General features: G+C 44.8%; 4 protein-coding genes across 10 annotated transcripts in view; 3 read left to right on the plus strand and 1 right to left on the minus strand.

Annotated features, from left to right (window-relative positions):
* The window catches only part of SEC16A (SEC16 homolog A, endoplasmic reticulum export factor), a 31,545-nt gene extending 28,468 nt beyond the window's left edge, over positions 1-3,077 (plus strand). For 5 of the 6 annotated variants that reach the window (XM_069771090.1, XM_069771093.1, XM_069771094.1 and 2 more), the window contains 3 exons: positions 143-202; positions 1,084-1,158; positions 1,393-3,077. In XM_069771090.1, the coding sequence (XP_069627191.1) occupies positions 143-202; positions 1,084-1,158; positions 1,393-1,461 (204 nt within the window). In that variant the 3' untranslated portion in view covers positions 1,462-3,077. The remainder of the gene's footprint in view (positions 1-142; positions 203-1,083; positions 1,159-1,392) is intronic. The other variant, XM_069771092.1, reaches the window with a different exon arrangement.
* A 1,251-nt stretch (positions 3,078-4,328) lies between these two features.
* On the plus strand, positions 4,329-15,051 carry INPP5E (inositol polyphosphate-5-phosphatase E). Of its 2 annotated transcripts, none has more exons than XM_009912193.2 (10): positions 4,329-5,739; positions 7,509-7,632; positions 8,385-8,482; positions 9,193-9,317; positions 9,473-9,592; positions 9,988-10,095; positions 11,058-11,219; positions 11,814-11,929; positions 12,344-12,534; positions 13,646-15,051. In XM_009912193.2, exons 1-10 carry the CDS (start codon positions 4,883-4,885, stop codon positions 13,776-13,778), a joined length of 2,034 nt encoding a protein of 677 aa, XP_009910495.1. In that variant the 5' UTR covers positions 4,329-4,882; the 3' UTR covers positions 13,779-15,051. The 2 variants fall into 2 exon arrangements, with proteins under 2 accessions (XP_009910495.1, XP_009910497.1); XM_009912195.2 differs by having other exon boundaries at positions 12,398-12,534.
* A 1,574-nt stretch (positions 15,052-16,625) lies between these two features.
* On the minus strand, positions 16,626-21,446 carry PMPCA (peptidase, mitochondrial processing subunit alpha). Its single transcript, XM_069771098.1, has 13 exons — positions 21,320-21,446; positions 21,004-21,206; positions 20,721-20,800; positions 20,313-20,395; positions 19,910-20,004; positions 19,647-19,747; positions 18,972-19,235; positions 18,671-18,763; positions 18,305-18,423; positions 17,726-17,816; positions 17,540-17,602; positions 17,160-17,304; positions 16,626-16,809 (listed from the first exon to the last, which is right to left on the minus strand). Exons 1-13 carry the CDS (start codon positions 21,370-21,372, stop codon positions 16,640-16,642), a joined length of 1,560 nt encoding a protein of 519 aa, XP_069627199.1. The 5' UTR covers positions 21,373-21,446; the 3' UTR covers positions 16,626-16,639.
* A 131-nt stretch (positions 21,447-21,577) lies between these two features.
* Positions 21,578-26,123, plus strand: ENTR1 (endosome associated trafficking regulator 1). The gene is made up of 7 exons (XM_069771115.1): positions 21,578-21,749; positions 21,845-22,120; positions 22,677-22,750; positions 23,522-23,633; positions 24,235-24,297; positions 25,006-25,145; positions 25,547-26,123. The coding sequence occupies exons 1-7, from the start codon at positions 21,648-21,650 to the stop codon at positions 25,638-25,640; spliced, it is 861 nt and encodes a 286-aa protein (XP_069627216.1). The 5' UTR covers positions 21,578-21,647; the 3' UTR covers positions 25,641-26,123.
* Positions 26,124-26,143: the final 20 nt, after the last annotated feature.

The raw sequence follows: 26,143 nt of genomic DNA on the forward strand, positions 1-26,143 counted from the left end.
TTTTTTAACTTGAAGTTGGTTTAACCTTTGGCAGTGAGACTTTTAAAATTAAATAAAACAACTGAAAGCTTGGGGCAGTGACATGCATGACGACTTTTTTATTTGTGTTTTTTTGTATTTGTGTGTTCTTGCTGTTTTGTAGCTTTCGCGCTCTAGTTCAATGAGTTCATTATCGCGTGAAGTAAGCCAGCATTTTAATCAGGTACATGTGGCTGGCCATTCTCATTTATGTTAACTTATTTACTTTTCCCCTCTTTATTTTGCATTTGCTCAAATACTTACTAATGCTACTCCTAGTCATTTTCCCCTCTTCTCATTTCACAGAAATAACATTAAAAGTAACTAATGATGTAGTGTTCCTTTTAACACTCAAACAGGGTCTTCAGAGTTTTTTGTATTTGTGAGAATGCATGTAATCCAGGCATGCTTTTTGTTTATGTTCATGTTCCTAAGAGAGTCAATAATTTTGATCAGCTCTTTTCTGGGATACCAAAGAAGTCAGTTGATTTTAACAAACAAACAAAACAAAACGAACTCCTAAAACCAAAACTTTGTCATTCTGCTACTGCCAGTCTCAAATAGGTAATAATACCATTGCCTGTTTCATGTGCAAAAGCCCCTGTAGGAATTAAAGGAATGCTTCATCTCTGCTGTAAGTTCCAGTACTCTGGGGTCACCATAAAGGGGTGACAAAAACTCTTTCTGATATTTCTTAGTAAAGCAAACCTTGACATAGAATGTTTATTTGGGGGCAAGTCCTACGGTCTACTAACAAAAGCAGAAGGTACTAATTCAGTGAAGTCGCACCGGTGTCTTGTTTTGGTTTTGCATGCTTTGGATTTTCAGAGCTATATACAGTTTATGCATGTGACATTGTTTTGCCAATTCCTACATTAAGCAAGTAATATTAAAGATATGGATGCAAACTGTACCAGCACTTTCTGCAGTTGTTACAATATGCTGCGCTGTCCATATTGTTGGCATTATTACTGTGAATATTTGCGCTGTATGACTAAGCAAACCACATTTGAGAGGCAGTGAAGCTCTGCAGGTCTGTAACTTCAGTTATTATCTACTTTCTAGCCTGCCACTGTACCACCTTCAGGCGGGCCTTCAGCAGGAACAGTACCGTTCTACAATCCTTCTCAATTTGCACAAGTGAGTAAAGACCTCATCTTCACTTCGAACAAAACTGTTGGAACAAAACCATGATTTTATGTTCTACTAGCTTAACCTGGGCTGTTGCATATAGAGTGTTAAATGTGCGCAGAAACCAGTCTAGTACCTGTTTAAGTTAAGGGGTTTGCATTAAAACTTTGTTGCCAATTTTTTGTATTTTGTGTCCAGTATGACACTTTTACAGAACACTTCATTCCTGTTCTCCTTTTTCAGTCTCCCGCAGCCACTGGAAGTTTGAGACTGGGAAGAATTGGACAGAGGAAGTATCCAACATTGAAGTAGAATGCAATGGCTTTGTATTTGGATTCTCACTCGTGTTCTGAGTATTCAAAGAACTGTTCAATCTTACGGCACATGGTATCAGTACTAGCTACAGTTGACATGACAGAAATTTAATGAAGGGTGATTTTTTTCATGGGTCTCCCTACTTGCACCTCATCTACACAAATCATTACCAAACATGAAATATATGTAACTTTTCCTTTTAAAAAACCTGGCTAGAAATAGCTTTGCTGTGATAAAGAATAGACACAAGGGAGGGAATAGTTGCTGTCTGTTACAAAAAACATTTGTAAATTGCATAGGCAATTTATTCCTTAAGTTTATTTTAAACCTACTAGTGTGACCTTCGAAGACATAGTTTCAGGGATTCCTTATTTCTGAAGGATGCTCCCCTCCCAGCGGGGGAAGAACATGTCCACATTGTAACATAACACTCTGTGGCCTTAAGAGGACCATGCTCAATTGTAATGCTTATCAAACAGGACTTGGTTTGTCAGTGTATGAAGTCGGAGATGCTCATCTGGGAAATGCCTCATGCTGGTTTGTTTTTTGAAGGGGGGAGGGGGCCACAGCTCATCCAAATAAATTGACCTATATTGAATGAAAACTGTGACTGTAATCTAATACTAATTTGATTTGGATCTTACCTAGTATGTATGTAGTTTGTGGTTTAGACTACTTGTAAAGCAAATTGTATAGTCTGAAAGAAGCTCTCTGTATAATAGCCAATGCTGTACTATTTGACGAGTGAGTGTTCTTTTAAGTGCAATACGGTTACTTGCTTTCTCTCAAACTGCTGGCACTGTACAATTAAGGTGGTAACAGCTTGAAAGTTGTTTTAAGTTTTTTCCTGTTGAGTGCCAGAATCAGCATAATACTCTGTTCTTGAATCTCCATTACTAAAATAACCAAGGTCTTAAATAGCTAACAGCTGAATTTCAAACATACTAAAAGTAGATGGGTTAGACCTCTACTGATGGACTTTAAAATCTTTAGGTTTAATATAGGAAGTCTTGAAAACCATGATATGCAACATTCATATTCACTGAAGAATCTGAATTATCTGCAAAGAGAGAAATAAACTTTAAATATTTATTAAATCATTAGGCCATGTTTTATTTAGAACTTGCCACCAAACTATTTGATTTTACTTGAATTCCTGCCCATGAGTAGAAATAATGTGAATGTGAAGTTGCCAGTGTTGGTCCCCGATTGTGGTTTTTTTGTTTTGTTTTGGCTGCTTTTTTTTTCCTGAATAACACCACCTTTCTAAGATCTCGATAGCCTTACCTATGTCCTAAAAGGTTTGTAAGTAGCCGAAGCAAAATGCTGTTTGGGGGGGGATTAGAAACCTTTGCATAATGGTCCATACTCAATTCCAGACATGGTCAGCAGCAGTCAGCGTGGTTTACTTTTCTATAATTGAAAGCTGGTCAGACACTTGGCTTTCCTCTAGTTCAGCCAGGCTGCTGATTATTTTCTCCTTTCAGTAGAGACTGCCAGACAACTTAAATTAAGAAGGCTTCCTTTGAGCTGGGAGCGGCTATCTTTCCTAAGTGTAAGATTTGACACTGTAAATTCTTAAATAAAATATTTTGCGCTCTGGAGCACTTTCACATTTTACTTCTTCTTGTGGTTATTGCTTTAGCAAGCTGGGTGAAGGAACCTCTCCCGTACGTTTGGAAATAATCCCTTTAAAGAAAGGGAGCTGGAGCGCGCTGCCTCTGACCAGGGGCTGCTCTGTACAGAGCCCGCGTCAGGCTCGGGGCTGTGCATAAGTGTCTTCATTCAAATGTTCAAAATCGAAGCTGCAGACTTAAAATAAGCAACTTTTCATTGTCCTGAAGTGTAAAAAGCTTTGCTTTCGACTGCTTAATTCAATGTCGCCTTCGTCAAGAATGGCCCCGCCCCGGGCGGGAGCTGGCGGCGCGCTCCTCCGGCCGCCAGGGGGCGCCGCTGTGCCGCCGCCCGCGGGGCGGGTCCAGCGTCGCCGCCGCCGTTGCTACGGGCGGGCCGCGGGCGCGCAGCGGGGCTGAGGCGGCCTCCACCGCCGCCCGCTCGGCCTGCCCGCCCGCCGGGCCGGGGCAGCTGCCAGCCCGGCCTCCGAGGCCCCGGTGGGGAGAAGGGTGGCTGCGGCCGCCTCCGGGCGGAACCGGCGGGGCCCGGGCCGCCTCCCGCCCGCAGCGGCGGCGGGTGAGGTGCCGACGAGGCCAGCGCAGAGGAGCCGGCCTCCGCCGGGGCGGCAGCGGGGCCCTGCGGGCCGGGAGGTCAGTGGTCTCTCAGGGGTGAGCGTGTCCGTGGTGCGTTCGCCGGGGAGGGGGGGGGGGGGGGTTGGCCCGTGGGTGGTGTCTCCGGGACCGCCGGTGCCCGCGGGTGTCAGCAACCGCGGCCGCGGGGAGTCTCGTCCATCCTCTCCCCTCGCCTGGGCCTGGCGCGGCCGCTGTCAGGGCTGCGGTCGTCGTGGCGAGTAGGTGAGAAAGGGAGGTGTGAGGAGCTGGCGAAGCCATCCCTCCCGTCTGGTCCGAGGAGAGGACGGGCGGCTTCCCCTCGGGTACAATACCAGCGTTCCGGTGTCTTTTAACAGGGTTTTGCGCTTCCAGTGTAGAGCTACGCAGTGTGCCGCTGCAGGTGGGATGTTTGGTTTGCAGTAAGTGCGGAATAACGAGGTGCTTCCCCCGTTAAGTAGGAGTTTGCCTTGAATCCCGATTCTGTATCCCTAAAACTACTCCTCGGATATCGCCTCAGTTTCAGCAGCAGTAGTCGGGGGTTGGCGCGAAGCAAGAAAAGGTGGCAGCCATCTCCCTGCTGTGAGATCACGGTAGAAGCTGAGATCACTGGAAATTTCCTGGCCTCTGGCACCGAGTGCTGTGGGCAGCCTGGAGGCTGGTTGTACTGGTGACTCACTGTACAGCAAGGAGAACAAGCTGTGATTTATATACAGTTTTAATTTCCTTTCACGCTAACAGTATACACAATCTTTTCTTAAAGAAGTCTGTACACAGCCGTGATGCCTACAGCAGTGAGGAAGGCAGTTCACTGCTCTGCTCTTGAAAGAAAAAAGAAAATAACATTGGTTTTCTAACAAGGTCACGTTAAGGTTTGAATTGTTCTAGAGGGAGGTCTTGTGAGGAGTTTGCTTTCTGATTAAGGAGCAGAGTTTGCAGCTCGATAACTTTTCATTCTTACGTGTTTCTCTTGGGGAAATCCAGGTATCCCACCTCTTGAAATTTTGCAGACAATGCATCTGCCTACACATATACCTGCCCTTCATTCTCAGCTAAAGACTGAGCTGTCTTCAATTTCCATGTCTCTCTGGCTTGGTTAAGCCCAGCGAACTTAGAGGGTAAGCAAGGGAAGGAAAACTATGATGTGAGGAACTTTTCGTATGGAGCAGTATCCATAGCTGGTACCCTGGGGGAGAATGAGTACTCCAAATGGATTTCCACAGCACTCCAGGGCATGTGTTACTCAGAGCACAGAGGGTGGAGCAGTACAGGACCTGCACGCTAAAAAAGCCAGCAAAGCAGCAAAGAAGGAGGCTGCTGGCAATGGGGTGCTTACCTTTGAAGATCCTCAGAATGTAGGCATCTCTTTAAATGAAACCTTAAAGCTTCTACCAGATGAACTCAAAGCTAATACAAAAATTAAATCGGTCACTCCAAGGCCTCCTCGGAAACCCCGGCTGGAGCGTGCTGCATCTCTGGATGAGAAGAGCTGGAGGAGGTGGCGGCGGTTTAGAACGAGTCAGGAAAGTCTGACTGATCCCAATGAGACAAGTTCCTCAAATGGTTCTCTGCAGGAAGCATCCCTCAGCCCTCCCGTCAGGGGTAGGGCAAGCCCCTGCCATCAGTGCTGCCAGCAGAATTCCTTGCACAGTTCACCAGATGCCTCAGAAGCCAGTCCCATGGGGAAGAGCAGAGGAGGCACCTCCGACCTGGGGAAACGAGCCTCCGAGATCTCCAGTGCCTTTGGTGGGCTTCTGCGGGGAAAAGCGTTTGCAGGTGGCAAACCCCGGCTGTCCCAAATAATGCCGGCTCGACCTCTGCCACCCATGGAGCTCAATGTGGCCTCTCACACGCTGAGGACAGCTAATAGGATTGACTCAGATTGTATGGATTATCGACATTATTCTCAGCACAAGTTTGGGAGGGTAAGCAGCAGCTTGAGCGATAGCAGGCTACATGGCAACGGGATGGTCTATGATAATTGCTCCACAGACTCCATGAAATCTACATTCAGTCTGCTCACTCCCATTCGCTCCAAGGATGTTCGAAGCAGGTATGTCTCCCAGCTTCTCATGGCAAAGTTTGGGGTGTGTTAGCAGGGAGCCAGCTGCCCTGCAGAATCCTGCTGGGCAGAGGCGGGGAACTTCAGACTGATCAGTAAAGCACAAAAGTTGTTCTGTGTTGTTTAACCTGCTGTGGAGACTGGAAACAGTTTGAAGATGAAGAGATTAGTACAAATATTCTATATTTGCTCCTTTCAGTTGGGTACTGTTTTTCATTAATACGTTTGATTTGCTGTCAGCTTGCTTGTAATATTTAAGTAATCTGTTTTGAAGATTAAGAAACACTAGCTGTGCATGCTAACAGTTGGGAAAAACTTTTTTTTTAAAATCTAAAAGTACATTGGGTTTGAACTGAAATGTTAAATGGCTGGAAAAAAACCCAAATATTTTAGCTTGAAACTATCATGCAGTACATGCAATGTTATCACAATCCTGTAAGGTGCTGAGGGTCCTCTGCAGATGTTGAGCTTGTTTGGCTTCTGGCAGGATCGAATCATGTACTGTGACCTGCTTCCTGCTCCCCCAGGAATCTCTTGAGGAAGAGTATGATTCTACTCAGATCTCAGCACTTTCTCCTAGTGTGGCCCTGACCTCTTGCTCTGGTTGCTCATTTGTCTTCATTCTTAGTTAAGTTGAGATTGTTGATTGGAGGGAACTGCCGGGAGTATATTAATCTGCTTGCTAGTGTATCAAATCCTCTTCTTGTGTTGGCTGCAGACCCTCTGTTTGTGAAGACCTGCCAGCACGCAGCACAAACACTGCAATGAGTATTATTGATAATACTGCAGGTCAGGAAACAAGTTAAAAGGTAAAGGATACCAAGTACTCAGCTAAAGGTTGTATGTTACAGACACGCTACAGTCTGCAAGACCTTGAGGGATAAATCTGATCATTGATCCAAAGAGTGGGAGTCAGTGGTACCTGGGAAAATAATTCTGAGATAAATTAAAGTGTTACTAACTGGTAAAAAAGCCCCAAAGGTAGATTGTTACTTGTTTGCCATGGGGGTTTTTCTTTTACTTCCCTATGCAAAGCTTTTGAAGTCAGGTGGGCAGCTGGGTAGACCAGTGGGTTGCACAGCATTCCCTGACATCATGCTGTCATCATTATTTGCAGAGCTTAAGCAAGATTCAAAATGTTTATTCAACTTGCAGTCTTTTGCCAATACCCCTTGCTTTTGTAAGCAGCCAGTGTGGGGCAGATCTATCCTTTTCGAATAGGATATTATTTTAGACCTAAGACTCAATAAATCGTTTACTTGAAAGCTAATTTGATGAGCTGAATTCGAAGGAAGAACGTGAGTTTGAATCCTTGATTAGGAGCAACCTGGTGCCAGAACACTGGGAATGGTGGAGCTATTTTCGTGTTTTAAGTAAACTGAGCTGCTTCAAGATACTCAAATATCAAACCAATCTCTTCGTTTTGTGTCTGCAGTAAGTACTAGGGAGATTGAAGACTTTGGATGACTTCAGTCTTCTCATCACAGAACCTGAGAGCAGCATCAGTCTCACCATCATACTCGTGTCTTGGCTTTGAAAAGGCCGGTTTATGACAGTAGTTTTGTTTTCTTGCACATGATCCATGAACTCTCTATAAGGGTTGGAACTTTAGGCAAGCAGAACAATATATAAATACTAAATGCTATTTTCTTGAGCTAAAGGTATGTTCTTGATTAACTCAAGATTCAAGCGTTACAAATCATTATTCCAACTGTCATGCCATTTCCTTAGGTGCTCTTTTATGGGTCTTCTGTTCACAGAAGCTATTTGGAAGGCAGCCTTCTGGCGAATGGTGCCTTACTGGGAGCAGAAGAACTTAGCAGATATTTCCCTGATCGGAATATTGGAATTTTTGTGGCCACCTGGAACATGCAGGGTCAGAAGGTATGTGCGTATAAGTCTCCAGAGGTCTTTTGGCAGTGGTAAGGTTACCCCATTTTTAGTGCAAGGACCGGTGCAATGGTGTTTTTTTCCTGTTCATTACTATGTTCCTCATCAACCTGAGTTCATCATTGTTATCAAATTACAAGGCCCTGTCATGCATGTTCATCTTAGTGAGTGAGTCATTGTAACAGGGTTCCTCAGACACCAGGTATGAAAACAGTGCCACTGGCTTTCTGTGGCAGCTCCTTTGTGCTCTGTTGCAATTAGGGTCATATGAAGACGACTGATGATTTAGTGCTTATGACGAGAACATCTCTGATAAAAGAACACAGCTTCCTGCCTACATCTTCATGTAGCCTAAAATTTCAAGATTGATTCTACCAGGTGACTGAGAAGCTATGCTTGGAAGAACACGAGCAACCCCTGGGGTGTTCAGTAAATAGCCTATGACCTTGGTAAAAAGTAAGCATCACTGGAAATTAGAAACATCACATTACTGGCCCATATGGCTGAACAGTGGAATATTGGTTACTGCTGGAGCAACAGCAGTTGAAGTCTGCCTTTGGGAAAGGAGAATTTTTAGTATTATCACTTAAGCTATTTTTTGAAGCTGAATTGTTTGTGTATGCTGTGGAACTTGTAGCTTAGCCTGGACTTTTCTTGTACTTTTCTAGTAAATCTTTGCATAACTAATATTGCTATTTTATCCTTTTTCTTCTTCTTTTCTTTTTTTTTTTTTTTTTAAATATTAGGAGCTTCCAGTGAATCTGGATGACTTCTTATTACCAACAGATCCTGATTACGCCCAGGACATGTATGTCATAGGGGTTCAAGAAGGCTGTCCAGACAGGTAGCAAAAACAATGTAATGAACCATCCTCTTTTATTGTTAACTAATTACTTTGTTTTTAATTAGTCTGGAAATAGTCTCCATCATATTCTTAATATTTTCAATAAACAGCCCATTTAATAAGACTCTGAATTCCATTGCATGAGCACTAGGGAAAATGGGTTTTAGAGGAAAATGTCACAAAAATCTGTAAATACAGAACCTGGTCCTTTTGTCAGGGCAGCTAATAGCAAAACTCCTGTCTGATTTCTGTGGGCTTCTTACCATAGACCTGAGCTGGCTGTGATCTAACTCACAGGCTGGCTGTTAGTGTTAGGAGCCACGTGCTCATTAGTAGTACAATACTGCAAATTTCTAGTCTGTCTGAGATTGACCAACCCTAGAAGAGCAGGTTGAAGCCTCGTGTCAGGCTCTGCTTTTTTAGGGTATCTTCCCAGTGGGACTCTCTTTTCCTCAGATTTGCAAGCTGCTCGGTGCAGTGGGAGTAATACTCTCTCACCAACATGCAGAGCCTGCTGCATGGCATGTGTGGAGATACAGATCAAACTGACCAGCCTTCACTGCAGCATGGCTGTGGCAGTGGAGGTTTTGCTTACGCTTACTTTACTTTTTTTGTCAGAGAGATTGCTCTGTTTTCACAATGCTGATTTCTTTTCCTGGTTATTGTCTCTTGTACTGTCCTTGTGATCCAGCTGTTGTTCTTTCCTGCAGAAGAGAGTGGGAGATCCGCCTTCAAGAGACGCTAGGTCCCCACTACGTCATGCTCTACTCTGCTGCACATGGAGTGCTGTACATGTCGATCTTCATTCGGAGGGACCTGATCTGGTTCTGCTCAGGTTTGTGGTCCAGTAGGAGCTGGAGAGTGGGGAGGTGAAAGGACTGCTGCCGTTGGGTGTCATGTCCTTTTCTCCAGGGCTGTCCCTCACCTAACTTTCCTGCTTACTGTCTCTAGAGGCTTTTCAGTAAAAGCTGCTGCTTTTTCTCCTTCCAGAAGTGGAGTATGCCACAGTGACAACTCGAATTGTATCTCAGATCAAAACCAAGGGAGCTCTGGGAATCTGCTTCACGTTTTTTGGGACCTCCTTTCTCTTCATCACCTCCCACTTCACATGTGAGACATTTACAATATTATTAGAAGTGTCCTGATTGAGGGAGCAGGAGGGTTGCTTTACAAAGGTAAAAAAGCTGCAGAGGGATAGAGGAGCAGGACAGTCTGAAGTCAAAGCTCCAGACTGCTGAGTTGAGAACAATAAGGGGGGAGGATTTTTTGGTAGCAAACTTACAAAAGAACTGTGTTTAGAAAAACAGAAATGAACTCTGCATAATTGTATGCCTTTTTCCACACTTTCTGTCATTGTTTTTCAGTCTGTATGCTCCCTGGATCAGAGTGTTAAATTTGACATGTGGAAAATGTCTGATGTCCTTTGGAAGTTCCTGTTATAACCAAAAATGGTAATTGAATGAAAATGATGCATAGTTGGCAGTAATGGAATTTCTGTCTTTCAGCTGGGGACAGTAAGGTGAATGAGAGGAAACTGGACTACAATAAAACCATTCAAGCCCTTACACTTCCCAAGAACGTTCCGGACACAAACCCATATCGATCGAGTTCTAGTAAGTGTGAAACCATGCTTGTGTGGGAGCCCAAATGAACACAGTTTGTGCATTGTCTTTCAGTCTATACTAAGGAAAAGAGAATGAGAGTGCTAATTTGAGACGGCATAAAGAGACCACAAATCTTTTTGTCTGAGGATGGTTATTATTCACGTGATTATTTTTTTTTTAGGTGGGGTGTAATTTTGGGGGGGGGAATTTGAGAGAAAAAGTTGAAATGGAGGGGGAGAGAGAAAATTCAAAAGGAATTTTCATGTGATGTATTTTTTTCTCAGAACAGCAATAAGATAATTTTGGTGTAATTTTTATCAATATTATGGATGTGTTTCACTTTCCAAGTGTTTTCTAGAACAAGTAGAAATACTTTATTTCAAAACTTAAGAGAAAGAACTTTATTCAGTTTGCTTATACACAGGTCAGCATATTGTTTGCCAAATTCCCTTATTGTTTGTTAATACTGTGCTGTTAACATGATGTCTGGATAGATAGCTAAGCCCTTTTTCTAGAAAGATTAATTTACTCTTTATCTGCAGTGTAGTATTAGGTTTTTGTGTTCATACTATTTTTAGGTCCTATAGATAGTTTGGTCTCTTTTCAGCTTTTTCTATGATTTTTTAAATTTCTGTTCTATTTTCTACTGTTTTTTTATTACCACATTCTGTGATGATGACAAGCAGAAAACATGCTCAAGCATTATATCTCCTGGTAGCAAAAAGAAAGAATTTATGCCTGTTTCCTGAACACATCTAGCAGCACTCTCAGGAAGCTATGCATCATACAGGTCTCACCTTGAAAGAATTAAGTGAGTTTCATTTTGATGAGCGTGTAGCTACATCATATACTTTAACTCAAAAGTCAAAAGGAGATTCAGGGAAGAAAAGTGTGGGATTTTTTTTTTTTTTTCTTTCAGAACTTTTCAGGATGTTTACCTTTATACTGACACTTCTGGCTTGAATTTGCAGATGATGTCACAACTCGGTTTGATGAAGTATTCTGGTTTGGTGACTTCAACTTCCGACTAAATAAGGATCGTGAGACCGTGGATTCCATCTTGAACCAGAACCCAGAAACAGACATGTCCAAGCTATTGGCATATGACCAGCTTACCAGTGAAATGAGTAGAGGTGAGGGACAGCTGTTTTTCTCCCTAGTCTCCAGGAATAAAGATATCGACACACAGAAATAATTACAGCCAAATCCCTATTTCCTAGATACTTTTCCTGCTTTCTCTTGTTAAGTTCCCTAAAAAAAGGAAGTCAGCAGTTGTCAAATACAGTGGTAGTCTGTACAAGGGACTTTTTGCTATAGCATTTTGCTATGTATAGTGTAATCTCCCAAGCTATTTACTACTCTGTTTCATCTGACTCCTCTATAAACTGGATATCATTCTGTCACAGTGTCTAGGGCATTTACATTTGAATAATTAGCATTTGCAAAGTATCTTGAGCTTCAATGGAATGGGAAGTGCATGCATCAAGTGTTTTTTGTTTAAATAGCCACTGACTAAATAGCCACTGGCTATTTTTTATCCTCACTGTGTAAGAACTGGAGCTTGCTTCCTTTCCAGAGCCCAAGGCCAGGTCTTTATAGTCATGTATGTACATGGCTGCAGTTCCTAGCCAGCATTAGTTAAGCAATGTTGAATAAATGCAGAAAGTGTGCCATGTTCTTGTGAAGAAGGAATTTGTTGTTCATGGTGTTCTCCCCTTCCCTTACAGGGTCTATTTTCAAAGGATTCCAAGAGGCTGACATTCATTTCCGTCCTTCGTACAAGTTTGACATAGGAAAGGACAGCTATGACACCACTTCCAAACAAAGGACTCCTTCCTACACGGTAAGGGATGATTTCAGAGCAGCATGCTGGAAGGGCTGCTCAGCCTCACATCTGCCTCCAAAGGGGATTCTCACCTGTGAGAAAAAGCTGCCTTCCACAGTTGGTCTGCATGAGATACAGTCATGCTGAGATTTGTTGCTTAAGGGCAACAGGGCATCTGGAACTGGTTTGGAAGAAAGGATTGTTGAATCTCTGAGCGCAGGGAGAGTTTGGCACAGGCTGCTAATCTTATTTTCCCTGCCTTACATCCTGTTCCAGTGCATTCTCCCCTGTGCTCAGAGATGAGCACAGAACTGCTATTGGGATCAGACACACATTTCTTCATGAATGTATCCCTGTCCAAGACACTTAATTTCACTAAGTGGAGTGTGATATATGAATGGATTTGTCTCATGAACCAGTGCTTCTTTCCAGGGTGGATGTGCAAAGGGAGTTACCATCAGTCTCCCCTCTCTCTCTACCTCCCAGGATCGAGTTGTATACCGCAGTCGGTACAGAGATGACATCCATGCTGTCAAGTACTCATCTTGTCCTGTGATCAAAACTTCAGACCATCGGCCTGTATTTGCCTTGTTTCGTGTGAAAGTGAGGCCTGGCAGAGACAAGTTAGTACCTCCTTATGCCACTCTAAGATTGCACATGGCTCCAGTGATCCTGAGGATATGCTCCTGTTTGGAGTTTGTCCTCTTAGGAGAGTTCCTGAATTAGTTTATCCCATGTAGCTCTCTGCAGCCTGTTTGTTTTTTACTCAATTTATGCTCTCAATGGTCAGAGCAGTAAGAGTGCTTAAACCTTGCACTGACATCCAAAATCCCTGCTGCCACCTTCCTTAATCCTCCTGAGGGACATAAACGGAGTCCATTGCAATTGACTATAAATCTGTGCTTTATCTGAGATGCAGCTCTGTTTTTCCTATCAGCATGGACAGCTTTCCTCTTCTGTTCCTCTGTCCCTTTTTGGGATCAATGATGTTTTCCCTCCACAGTGGTGGCTGCATTTCAACATAGCTGTATGTCAGTGGAGTATTTTGAGATCCTCCAAGTTCTTAATGTCCCACTGTGGGCTGTTGTGCTAGTAGAACTACTTAGAAAACTTGATTAAGTCACTGAAATTTAGTTAGTCTCTTTTCTGTGAGTAGCATGGTCAGCGATTTCAAGACCCAGGTATCTGGAAAATGGTGATTTCTCAAAGCACTTGTCAGCAGTGCAATTAGATTTGGGATTTTTTTGTTTATGGGTATGAAATAGCCATTAAATAGAAGTATTGCGGAGTCTCTGAAGCTGAACTGCTAGGGTTGCCTTCTGGCCTCTCTAGAACAGACCAAGGTAAGAACTGTTGTGCATGAACCATACCAGCACATACACCAAGTTAACTGTATGCTAGTTTAGCTTTTCAAATGTGTTTTGTGGTTTAGGGTCATAAAGAACATCCTCCATGTATGTCCCTTATGAATGCAGGCATGTTCATGCTTAAATTGAAAGTACAGTTGCCTTTTACAACCAATATTTTCTTCATTTAAATGTATTGTGAAAAACCTTAACTGGTTGCTGTGGAAGAACAACTTTATTTTACCCATTTTCTCCCACAGCAGTAGCTGAATGCATTAGGAAAGTAAAAATGAGGTTTCTGGCCTTTGTTGTATGAACTAGTGGGGAAATGTTGGGCAAACAAGAGTGTATTTGTGCCCTGATCTAATGGCTTGTGTTTGTATTGTAGCATTCCACTTGCTGCAGGGCAGTTTGACAGAGAACTCTATTTAATTGGAATAAAGAGGCGGATTACAAGGGAACTTCAGAAACGGCAAGAGCAAAAGGACCAAAAATCCAGCAGCGTATGTAGCATTTCCTGAGCTGAGGACTCTGCAATGCTTGTGTTAGAGGTGCCCGGAAAGAGGATTTCAGGCCACAGCAAACTCTGGCGGGAATTGTCTGCTTAAGCACCTCTGGCAGTTGCTGTGGCTTGCGAAGAATGTCTTAAACCTCATCCTGGATTCATTTGCATGAGCTAATCCATGTAGCTCAAGTGCTTTTGCTGAAGAAAATGGAGTCAGTTATTTAGGACATCCATCCCAACAGATGTAACTGATTTATTTTTAACCATAGTATCTTTGGAAGCAACCGGGTGCAGACTCTTGGTTCTAAGATGACTCCACACAGGGGGTACAGCTTCTGGAATTGGCATGACCAGGGGCAGGGGACCTAAGAAAAGCCTGCAGAAAGGTGAAAATTTTTGTTTGTCTCTTTGATTTGATCTGGTTAGCTTATGTATGTTGTGGGGTTGGTTTTTTTCTCCGCATCTGTAGCCAAGTGTACGGTATTCTGTAAAATGCGTAACAGGGACCAGTTAGGGGACTTCGGCAGTTTTGTGTAAGGATGGTGCTCCTGTGTTGGGCTTTTTTGGTCCTCCACAGCAAGATCTGTGTGAATGTACTACTGTACATTTGAAGTGTAGAAACATTGCCTTTCAATAATTATTCTATAGGCCTTCTGTTACTAAGGGGGTAAATATCAATCTCTCACACCATATATTTGGCTGTTGAGACTGCTTGAAACAATCCCTTAACTCACTTGCCCTCCCCAGGGGTGATAAAACACTACCTGCCTTCATTAGAGGACACTTGAGTTGAAAATATTGGTCTAAGTACAGCTACTGTGTAATGCTTCACCAAAGTGATTAAGATGTCAAGCGAGTATACTAGGGAAGTATGCAGAGAAACTACAGCAAGTCAGATTGGTGCAGTTCCATTACCTCTGATTACGGTTAATTCCTTTTGTTTTTATTTTTCCAATACAGTGAACTGTGAATAATTTGCTATTTTTGAAGTAGTGTTGTCTTAAAGCTAAACATAACTACATGGGCCAGTATGGCACTGGTAAAATCTAAGTACACCTAATACTCAAAAACTTCATGGGCACAGATCAGCTGGATCATTAATCACCTTAGTACAGAAAACACCATGCAAACAACTTGGGAGGAAGTGCTGCTAACTATGCAACCTGTCCAAGACAGAGCTTCTGTTCTGCGGTACAAACATTTATGGCACTGACCTGTCTGTAGCCATCAGGTACTTGGATTTCCTTTCTTTTTAAAGGAATAAAAATAAATTAATGCAATACCTTAAATGAGAACCAGTTCTTATTGCAGGGTTGTCCAAACTAGAGTTCTTTGACTGTGTGATGCATGCTAACTGTTTGGGTGACCTGAGCCATTTGTCTTCAGCTGGAAAAGCAGGATGGATTTCTTTGGGATTGTTTGCATTGAGCAAAGCACACTTCACCTGCCAGTTAAAGAAACCCAGCCATTAGCTGATGAATTTCAGAACTCTTACTACTGGCTCCAGTCATTTAGAGGTCTCTTTTATTTTCTTACAAACATACACAACAACTGAATAGGACTTCCATACTGTGGGTTCCACAAGAAGCAATGCAACCTGTTTTCTTCTTAGTTGCATGAGGAAAGGTATGAGGACAAAGCAGGTGATAGCTGCCTCACAGTGTTCTGCTCCCAGTCTGATTGCTCCTTACAGTGCACATCAAGCCAGTGAAGTGCTGCAAGGCAGATGTCTACATTTTTAAGCCCATATGTTAGGGGATTACGTACATCAGATGCTTTATTTCATCTCTTCTGGGTCTCCATTTCTTCAGTGTATCAAATGCATGGCACTTAGCTTTGTGTGAGTTGCTTTCAAGATCATGAGCTTTCTGAACATCATTTTGTTGATCCGGACGCCTAGCTGAGCTCCATCTCTGCTGAGGCTGACAATTATGTCTTCTTTTTGCAAGACCTCAAGTTCAGCCGTGTGACAATTTGAAGAAACTAGGGTGCAGTAGCAACTCCTTTAATAACACACTGTTTGTATACTAACTCTGGAGTAAAAGAATTTTTATTCTTTAGCATAGTTCACTTGCAAGTGAAAAACCTAAAGAATAGGATTGCTTTAGTTCTAAGTGTCCATGTAGCAATTATGTGTAGTATCTCTGTATATGGACTCCCCAGAAACTGTTAGTTATGCCATAGGTCTACTTTCTTCTGAGCTCTAGCAAAATTATGAAGTTGTTCCCAGACATGATTTCTAGTAGTACTGCAAATGGTAAATGACACTGATGAAATGGATCCATGATGCTTGTACTGCAGGAAACTTTTTGCTTAACTTCACATGGATAATAACTAATATTTTCTAATTCAGTTTGACCAAGACTTTGTTCACCTTGGTAACAGCTATAAATAGTCTTTGAATTCAGCTATATGTAAGCCAAGCTCTTTAATAGGCCACCACATTCCTCAAACAAGGGCACGCCCCAGGACCCCCAGTGTGACAGCCCCGCCTCTACTGCTGATTAATAGGATTAAGTGGTAACACACAGCAGTGACTGCCTTCTCAGATAGATACACACTTTCAGTTGTAGTGATGATTATTTTGGCTTGCCATTTTCTCCCCAGTGCCAAGAGAAGCCTGTATAAACCCATCTTCTCTTGTAACCTATTCAGAGGGTCAAAGTACTCATCCAGAGCCAGGGTAGGCCTTTAAGCCCGACATAACGAGCCTTTTACAGACCAGTGTGCTGAAGCAGCTTTGTTCAGCTGTAGCACAGCTCCATGTTTGAACAGTATGCCTGGAAAGATGGGGGAAAATGCTTGCAGCAACATTATAATCTCATAAATATATTAAAAAAGAAGCAAGTCTGTCAGACATGTGCAAGATGCACTGTTTTATCGAAAGAGCCGGTACATCCGAGGGAGTCGCCCATCCTTGCTGGAAAGCGCTGCCTGGATGTGTTCATAAGTGGGCAAATCCGTTAAGTCACCCAGTGCAGCCACAGCTGGTTTTTTATGAAGCATCTTAGTGACCACTCTCTTGATATCAGTAGATTTCACCTGACCTGCAGAAAGAAAAAAAAAAAAAGCCAGAGCTGTGACCACTACATTCTAAATAGCATGAAGCAGCTTTATTATGATTCTGAGTCAGACCCTGTGCTCAGAAAACCAGTAACTAACTCTAGACCTTCCCTACCATGCTTCTGGGTTTTTTCCTTCCTTCTGACAAAAATAAGCATTGTGCTAGCTTGCAATCAATTGAGAAAATCAGTTTGAAATATGTATCTGTAGAATTTATGCCCTCGTGCTTTCTAAGGCAATTCATCTGTGCTACAAGAATACGTTGTAAGTTGCCCCCCCCCACCTAATTGTACGTACAGTTCAATCAAGGCAAGGAAAAGCATTGTCTACTCACTGATCAGGGCACAGAGCTCATGAGGTAGCTTCCTTGTGTTTGTTGCCAACACTTGCCTTCCCACATCTTCAAAGATAACTGGCCGAGACTCAAGGTTCATCATGAGCATGGACTTCAGCTGCGTCTTCGCTCGCTCAAGTTCTACCTGTAAATGAGCAGCAAATACAGATAGATGTTCTGGCCACTGCTCTCTAATACAAGATACCACATAGAAGTTCTGGAAACACCTTCCTCTCTGTGAACATGTTGCTAAAATTACTATATTCTTTTACAGAAATACTTAGCATACTTATCTACAAAATTTCATTCTAGCAAGGCCAGTGCAATGCAGTATTTCAGCTCAAAGCCCATCTGCACAGTCTGCAAGTTAGGCTGCTGACCTCTCCTACTGCTCCTGCCATTAGAATGAACTCTCTTGTGATGATTTCCACCATCTCTCGAACCTAGGAAAAACAGATAATTGAAAGAAGATTAGAACAATGCTTATTCTGTTAACGTTCCTGTCTGGTAATAACCAACGCGATTACTTTTAAAGGACACCTGTCTTTGAATACAGGACTACATACCTGTTTTGGATCTGCGCTGGCATGTATACACAGGAGACCTGTATCCTCATAACTGTGGTGGTAAGAGGTTGCGTTATACATCCAGTGGTGCCTGTGAGTATACAAACAGTACTTAAAAAAAAAAAATCTAAAAACCAGAATTTAAATGTAAAAATTAAACAAACGTGGACAGTGAGTCCCCTCCTAGTGCATTTTCAGGATCCTCAGCAGTGTCAATGAGAATTATCAATCCCTGCCTCTGACAATTTCTGCATGTGCCATCTTGTTCCTTCTCTCCACTTGCATCCTTGAGACCAAACCCAGAACAATGCAGAGCAGTATTACTGGTACCTACTGCCAATTCTGTTAATACCCCCTGATTAAACGATGGGTTGGGCTAGTGGAGGAAGACAGGATTCCTGGTCACTTCTGCCCTTTCACCCTCTCAAAATACCTACTAACAAATCGGCCCCACACGTTTCAAGCAGAATAAGCTGATGTAAAACCCGGGGGTGCTGGCTTTCAAAAGATGAAGCCATCTGTGTGAACCTGCTAGAGAAGACCATTTCTGCTATTTCTTAAACAGAAAGGCAAACAAACCTGTTGAGCACATTGAGATACAGTCGGGTGAACATGCCCTTGCCAGGCCCTCCAGCTGAAAAAGAGCCACCGCCTCCCATCATCATGTTTAATACAGCAAAGGGAATGAAATCTTCCTCCTGAATTGCAACAAGAAATTCAGTCAGCTAATAGCAGAGCTCGCAAGGGTCTGGGATGAGTAAAGAGGGAGAAGAAGAGTCAGAAGAGCGTAAAGGTCAGTGCCTTCTTCAAACTGTCAGTGAAAAAGCTGCTTGTCTGTACATGCAGCACCAGCAGCAAAAGTGCCAACGTTTACATGAAATACTGTACTCTGGGATTCTTCAAGTACAGGGCACCCAAAACAAAGGATTTTAGGTTGATACTTACTAAAAATGAGCAGCTTTCTAATCCAATCATGATGTGGGTAAGCTCTGGGATGGGAGTAGGGCCCAGACTCACATCTGACATATCTTTTTCAACCTGTGGGAAGGGCAGACAAATGATTAGGACTGATTTTCACCTCTGTTGTATCCAGCTTGATACATTCCCAATAATTAACCTGTCACCCAGATAATGGCTGTCATGGCCAGTTTTGGCTCATGTTCATGAATGGTATGTAATTTTAGAAAAGCAAAGCCTATAGAGAAATCAGTTCAAGTCCAAATCTGCACCTCCACCTTCCTTTTACCTTGACAATGCCTCCTGTGTACTGAGCCACAGATCTGTCCACGTCCTTGGTCTGCCCACTGCCCCACACCGGCTCCACTCCAAGCAGATATTTCTTCGCACACTCCACTAACTGCTCGTGCTCAATTCCCACCCCGGCAAGGACCATCCTGTCTGGTGTGTAGTAGTTGCGCAGGTATGAATGCAGGACTTCTCGATCAATTTTGTCAGTGTTTTCCACTGGGCAGAACCTGTTCAGTCCAACTGTATTTTCTCTGTAGGCTGCCTAAAAGGAAACAGATACATTACAGTAACAATTATTACTGCACCCCCCTCCATCTAAACTTTCTTTTTCTGTTTTAGAATTATGCCTACCTGTTTGAGACATGTAAGAGAGCACAAGCTGAGCATTATTTCACTAATGTCAGCATAACTCAACAATTTGTTGTCACCCATGTCAGCAAAAATAAGTTATAGATCGTTTTAGTTTAGGTTAAAACCTTACATGTGTGAATGTAGGATTTCAAAGTGGAGGGACAGCAAAATTCTCCCACCACTGAAATCTAACTGAATAACAGAAAAATCTGTTCTCACAATAATCTAAAATAAACACTGAAGTTGATGAAAAACTGATGAAGAGAATGCAGCATCTCTCATACAGGGAACTGCACGCAAGATAGACTTTTCAGTGTTTTACCGCATGGATCATTTCTGTGAGCAGAGGCTCTGGATCAGGTCTCATATTCAAGTCTTCAAGCTCAAATCGTATAGCAGTTCGAGTCATCTCAATCTCTTCATCTGTAATAAGAAAGAATGCAAGAGATGACAACCATCACGCAAAATAGCCAATTGCTACATGATAGCTTCTTGATGAGCACTGTCTAATGAAGAATTCTAAAATCTAATAGCAAGTCATGTGTTGGGAGTCTTTTTTTGAGACAGAGACTTATGTTCCCAGACCTGATAACCTGGGCTGTAGCGCTACATCAGCCAGCAAGTTGACCACTGTGTCCAGGCCTTTGGCATCAGCAGAAACAGCATACATTATGGTGTCCCTGCAACACAAGTGGAAGGGTTCTGCATTGAGAAGTCACTTCTATGGTCATTCAGTAAACGTGCATCAGGAAGTCACAGATAAAGCTGCTTGACCATTACTCATTAAAAGGTTTCGAAAGGAAATAGAACTGACTTTTATAACCGTTTCAGGTTCACTTTTGTAGCTTCTTAGCAGTTGCCACAAATGCATTTTTGCTGCTTAGAAACACAAAGTGGCTTCTACTGCCACACATCAGAAAAAGCAACTCAAACTACTGTCAGTGTTACAACCACTCAGGTAACAGAGCAGAGAGAAAGAGCATCATACCTCGACGCCTGGCAGTCACAAATGCCCCCGTGCTTTTCTAAGGTGAGAAGGATCTCATCTTTGCTGCCAAACTGAGCTGTGGACTAAGAAGATATACCAGTGTTACTAATTAGTAAAGCAATAACTGTTTATAATCCTTCAGCATAGCCCAGAACAAGCATCTTCTACATTAAGTCAAATGGTTTGCTAAATACTCACTAACCTTGAAGGTGAAAGCACAACAGACTTTCAAAATACAACTACAGTCACACTAATTAATGAGGAATACTATCAACCATCTCTTTAAACAGATCAGACCCACAGTGCTGTCGCAAGGAGCAGGCCCTGCCCTCGGCCACTCGCTGAGGTGCAGATTTACGGTGTTTCACACAGACTCTGGGACCCTGCTATGACAAGTATGGTACTCACGGAGAAGGCCAGTTTTTCCAAGAAGTGAGAGATGCCACTGAGGTATTTGGCTTCATGTCTTGATCCCGAATTTATAAGAACTAGCGTTAAGAAAAGCAGAAGTCAGCGTGACTTTTATCACATACACCACCACCCCACTCCCTGCTCCTTACACCCGGCCAGGCCCCCGCAGGCGGGGAAGTGTCACCGCTGCGTCCCTGGCCAGGCCAGCTCAGCCCGGTGCAGCTCACGGCCCGGTGCCCCCGCCAGGACGCCCCCCCTTTGCCGGGGAGTGGGTACTCACGGCCCACGGTGCAGAACTGCCCGAATTTGTTCTGAGAGGCGACGCGCAGCCCGTTCTCCAGTACCGTCACCCGAGTTTCGAACCTCTCCCGGCCCTCGGCCGCCGCGAAGACCGCCTTGGGCACGCCGGGCAGCGGGCAGGTCAGCGATACGCTGGGGTAGGCGCCGCCGCCGCTGTAGCTCCGGCCGGCCGCCAGTCCGCACCTGCGGGACAGCGGGAGCCGCTGTCAGCGAGGCCGGGCGCCCCAACAGCAGCTCCCCCGCCGGCCGGTACCGGGCGCTGCATCCCGCCCGCCCCCGTTTCCCTCCCCGCTCACCGCCGGGCCGGGCCCCAAGCGCCCCGCCGCAGCCACGCCATGGCGACCGCCATCTTGCCGTCAACCGGGAGCCTCGCTGCCGCCCGGCGCGGGGTCACGTGCGTGCGGGGCAGGCGGCACTGCGCAGCCGCGGTGATTCCCGGGGAATGGATGGGCGGGGAAAGGGGTCGGGGAGGCGGGACCCGGGAGAGGCCGCGGTTGGGTGAGGTTGCGGTGACCGCTCGCTAATTGGTCCGTTCTGAAGGGAGGCGGGACGCGCTCTGAGGCGAGGCCCCGCCCCGCGGTCGGTGGTCGCCCGGGTAGCGGAGAGGGCGGAGGTGGGGCGGCCATGGCGGCGGGTCCGGGTCCGGCCGAGCCCAACCCCTTCTCCTTCCGCGAGTTCGTCCGCAGCAAGGCGCGGAGCTGCGAGGAGGCGGGCGGTGCTCACCAGGTAGGGCCCGGGCGGAGGCGCGGCCGGGCCCCGCCGCGCTGAGGCGCCCGTCCCGCGCCCACCTCAGCCCCTCTGCGCTGCTCTCCCCTCCGCAGGCGGCGCGGCCCGGCCCGAGCCTCGGCCCCCTCTTATTCCCGGATCCGGCGCCGCCCGGAGAGGCGGAGGACGAGGAGGAGGAATGGAGCGGGAGCTACCAGCCCTTGGTCGTGGAGCAGGCCCACCTCGCCGTCGCGGGCCCCACCTCGCCCTCCGCCGGCTCCTTCTTCTGTGAGGGCGCGGGGCTGGCAGGCAGCGAGGACCCGAGCATGGCCTGCCTCGGAGCCCCCCCGGGGCCGGGCTTTCACTCCCTTCGGCAGCCCAGCTACGAGGAGGTAAGCACCTCGGCCAACCTCCCGGCTCCTTTCTCAGAGAGAAACGCAGACACAAACGCTGCCTGCGAGCTCCGTCTTCTGTCAAGTAGCTCCGAGCTCGGGTATCAGGTTCTTAGAGAAACTTGGTGTCAAAGCGTGCTGTCAGCAAGGGCTGCGCAATACGTGGCAGCCTGAGGGAGAGAAGTAGGTCTGGAAAACTGCTCTGCAGCATAAGTCAGATCTAGCACCTTGTCTGTCCCGCTGCTTTTGGTGTGACCCAGGTGACTTGCTCATGCTCTTCCTCTTGAAGTCATATTAATTTAGAATTAACAGCATTCAATGAGTCGCTCTGCGGTGGCTGTTTCAGTGCCACGTTTCTGTGCCCCAGAGGGTTAGTGAAGTTAAGTGGTTTCGAGAGGGGAAAATCAGGTGTGAAAGTAAGCTTGAATATAATAGAAAGTGCAAGACTTTCCAGCACTAGAGTTAAAGCTGAATGTTTCTTCTGGTACTTGTCTTGGAGTGCTAGTAGTGTTGTGAAACCACACCCTCATTTCTAATGAGAATCTTTATTTTTTAGCTGAAAGAAGAGAATGCCAGTTTGAGAAGCAAGATCAATAAGCTTCAGATTTTCTCTGAAACCCAAGCAGACAAGTGCGTAAGCCACAATATGGGGGAAAGTAACCACATAAGCAAGGAGTTGTCTTAGAAGAGGTGCTCACTGGAAACAGTCAACGTCTTTAAAGAAGAAAAATGTAGTTGAAATCTATGCTATTTATTAAAAAGCTTTAACAAACCTGGTTTTCTTATTGAAAAAGGCTTGGAAAGTAAGTAGCAAGCTGGCATCTGATGAGTGTGTTTGTGTGGCTTACGCTTCATGCAGTTTAGGTGCTTAGTGAAAATGAGGGTAGGGCTTGACAGGATGCATTTCATAAAGCTTTAGATTAACAAAATAATGAATCTTAATCTCTCTCCTTTGAAGCAAGAGAAGCATTTTTATTTTTGCTGGTGAGCAACTTGATATTGGGAGACTTGAATTTCCTTAGGTTAAGCAACCTGGTGACTTATCTAGGGTGGCAATTTCTTAAGTTCCCATCTGAATCCTCTGCACTCTGCTGCTCCTCACAGTGAGGCAGCTGGTACTTCTATGGTGATGAGGTAACTGTTTCAGAATTACCCTTATCTAGACTGATTGTGAACAACTGTGTTTTCTGCATGGCCTTTCTGCATTCAGCTGTATAGTTCCCGTTAATGCTAATGGATGTTGAGCAAAGAAATCCCCTGAACCACAGCCTAGAAGTGTAGTTTTGCGGGAAGACTTCATTTTTCTTATAACATGAAAGAATGAGTTTCTTCCCTAGAATTTTCTTACTGAAGTATTTAATGTTACAAGTGCTTACTGTACATTGTCTCTTGTTTTTTAAGGATGAGGAAGCTTGAAAAGAAGCTTGAGGAGAACAAAATTAAAGAAGAAAAAGAGGCGCAAGATTTGGAAGCAATGGTGCAGCACGTGGAACAGAATCTCCAGCTGATGACTGTAAGCATTGGTCACAGTAGCAGAAGCTTGCTCGCAGCTGGTGTAGTTCCATTCCTCTTCCTTCCTCCCGCGGGAGAGTGAGGGAAGCTGAAGTGATTGCTTCACCAGTGTGAGCACTAAACAGCTCTGGCATGGGTTCAGACTTTCCCCTTATAACAAGTCCCAGTCCAGAACTCCTTTCACTACCTAGAATAAGGGAGGTCTTTGCAGAAATACCATTTTCGGATTCATCACACCTTCAATTGCTTTTTTGCAGCCTTCTGAAAACACCTCCTATATGAACTAAGAGCTGTTTTTCCCGCTTGCTTATTTATACTGAGTACCTTTTCCTCTTGTCCAAGAAAAAAAATATATATGTCCAGAAGTGATGGATGGCACTTGAAGATATCAGAAAGGAAAAATGGGGAGGAGAGGAGACAGCTGATCAGACATGACTGGGGGCACTATCCCCATCTCGTAAAGCATTCAGAACACAAGGTGGTATAACGCAAAGCACATCACTTTAAAGTTATGTGCTGGAATCGTGTATTCCTACGTAGGTCAAACAGCCTGCTCTGTCTTAAGCACTGCTATGGTATAAATAATCTTTATTCTATTTCAGAAACGGGCTGTTAAAGCAGAAAACAATGCTACAAAACTGAAACAGGAAAATGCGCTACTTCAGGTAGGAAGCAGTATTCTTAAGGCCTTGCTGAATGTCCTGGGGCTGAAAGCATACATCTTGAAATTGAGCCTATAAAAAAGATATTGAAAAATCTTAACTATGCCTCATTTTTCCTAGTGAATGCCAGAGAAGATGTTCTAGACTAGAACATTTCAGCCCTACGCAGACTGTTAACTTCATCTCTGTGACGTGTGGCACTTCAGTTACTATTTTGCTGAAGTTTCGTGTGATGTGTTTGATTTTTGGGGACCTGTGAATGCTGTAAGGCAACAGGGCAAATGGGTGTTTAGCTGTAGGAAAGTGCCTGGCAGAGAAGGGAGAGAAGCTTGACAGATATTAGAGACAGCTCAGCAGGGCCTGCGTAGTTAGATGATAGCATCCACGTCGGGTAACAGCTTCCATCACCGCTGTCGGAGCTGGGGCACGCCACTGTTACAACACTGGATTGGTTCTGTGAAACAAGCAGACGTGAAAATGCTGTGTACGTTTTCAGTTTTAATAAAGGCTTCTAAGTTGTAGTTTTCTGTCAGAGACTGCTCTCCAGAGCAGGGAAGACATTCTCTCTAGGCAGTCTGGTTACAGGATCTATTCATTAGCTGCTGTAGCTAATAAACTGCTGTATGAATGTGTTCATTAGTTGCTTTAGTTGTAAAGTATCTAGCAGAGTTTTGTAGTTGTTTTCATATAAAGTGTTTGTTTCCTCCCTAGGTTCAGCTGAAGAATTACAAGACAGAGAATGAAGCCTTGAGGTCGGGCCAGTCGGCGAGTCTGGCTGTGGTGAAACAAAACGCAGACCTTGCCTTACAGAACCTTCTCACGGTTATAACAAACTCCCGGTCTTCGATCAAGTGAGTTGTTTTAAGACGACTCTCCTAACGCTACCCCTGAGGCTTGTCTAAGTACTGAGGTCACAACTACGTGTCCCCAGTGGGTTTTTTAGGATTGAAACTCGGGTTCTTGTATTCTGTATGCCAGATCAGCTAGTCCATGTTCTTACTTACCTGCAACATGTTTTCCTCCAGGTTTAGGTAATAAAAATAACTAGAATGTGTAAGTCCTATTTTTTTACTTAATGTAAAGCCATTATACTTAGGATCTCTATGTCTCTTACACTTCACTTCAAGAAGTGTAAGTCCAGATAAACTGCTTCTTGAAAAATCACATTGCACGGGTAAACACCACCAAAATGCTGCCTGGCTACTTCATCCTCTCCTCCTCAGTCTAATGCTGTCTCTCTCCCACGTTCCAGGCAGCTGGTCTCCGGAGCAGAATCGCTGCAGCTCGTCGCTGATCTCCTTAAATCAATAGACAGAATTTCTGAAGTGTCAGAAGACGGACAGTGACTCAAACAAAACTGAGAACTTTGCTTTCATGCGGAAACCATTTCTTCAAAGTTAATTTCTGATACTCAACCTCGCTACGATGTGTGAAGCTGTTAGCGCCGCTGCAGAACCGGCTTTCCCATCTCTACCTGCCGCGTGGCTGTGGCCGCCCCGGGTCGCTAAAACCCGAAGGGACAAGATTACACCCCTTTTCCTGCTAGGCCGGGACCACGGCCCTGCCTCCCCTCGTACCCCGCGCTCCCGTGAGCACCCCACGTTTTGGCCGTGACCCCGTGAGCACCCCGCGTTTTGGCCGGGACTCCCCTTGCCGTTCTCTCCCCGTCATGGCGGAGGGAAAAGGGCTGGCGGTGGGCGGTTTGCGCAGGGCGTCGAGTCCCCGAGGTTGCGGCGGGGCTCGGCCCTCTCAGGCGGTCTGTAACCCTCGTCCCGGCCGCTGTGTAACGGGTTTTGCGGAGCTATTAAAGGCCGCGGAGGCGGCGGCACATCCGGTGTGCGGCACAGGG

The sequence above is a fragment of the Haliaeetus albicilla genome, chromosome 26 (assembly GCF_947461875.1).
Source record: "Haliaeetus albicilla chromosome 26, bHalAlb1.1, whole genome shotgun sequence".
NCBI lineage: Eukaryota > Metazoa > Chordata > Aves > Accipitriformes > Accipitridae > Haliaeetus > Haliaeetus albicilla.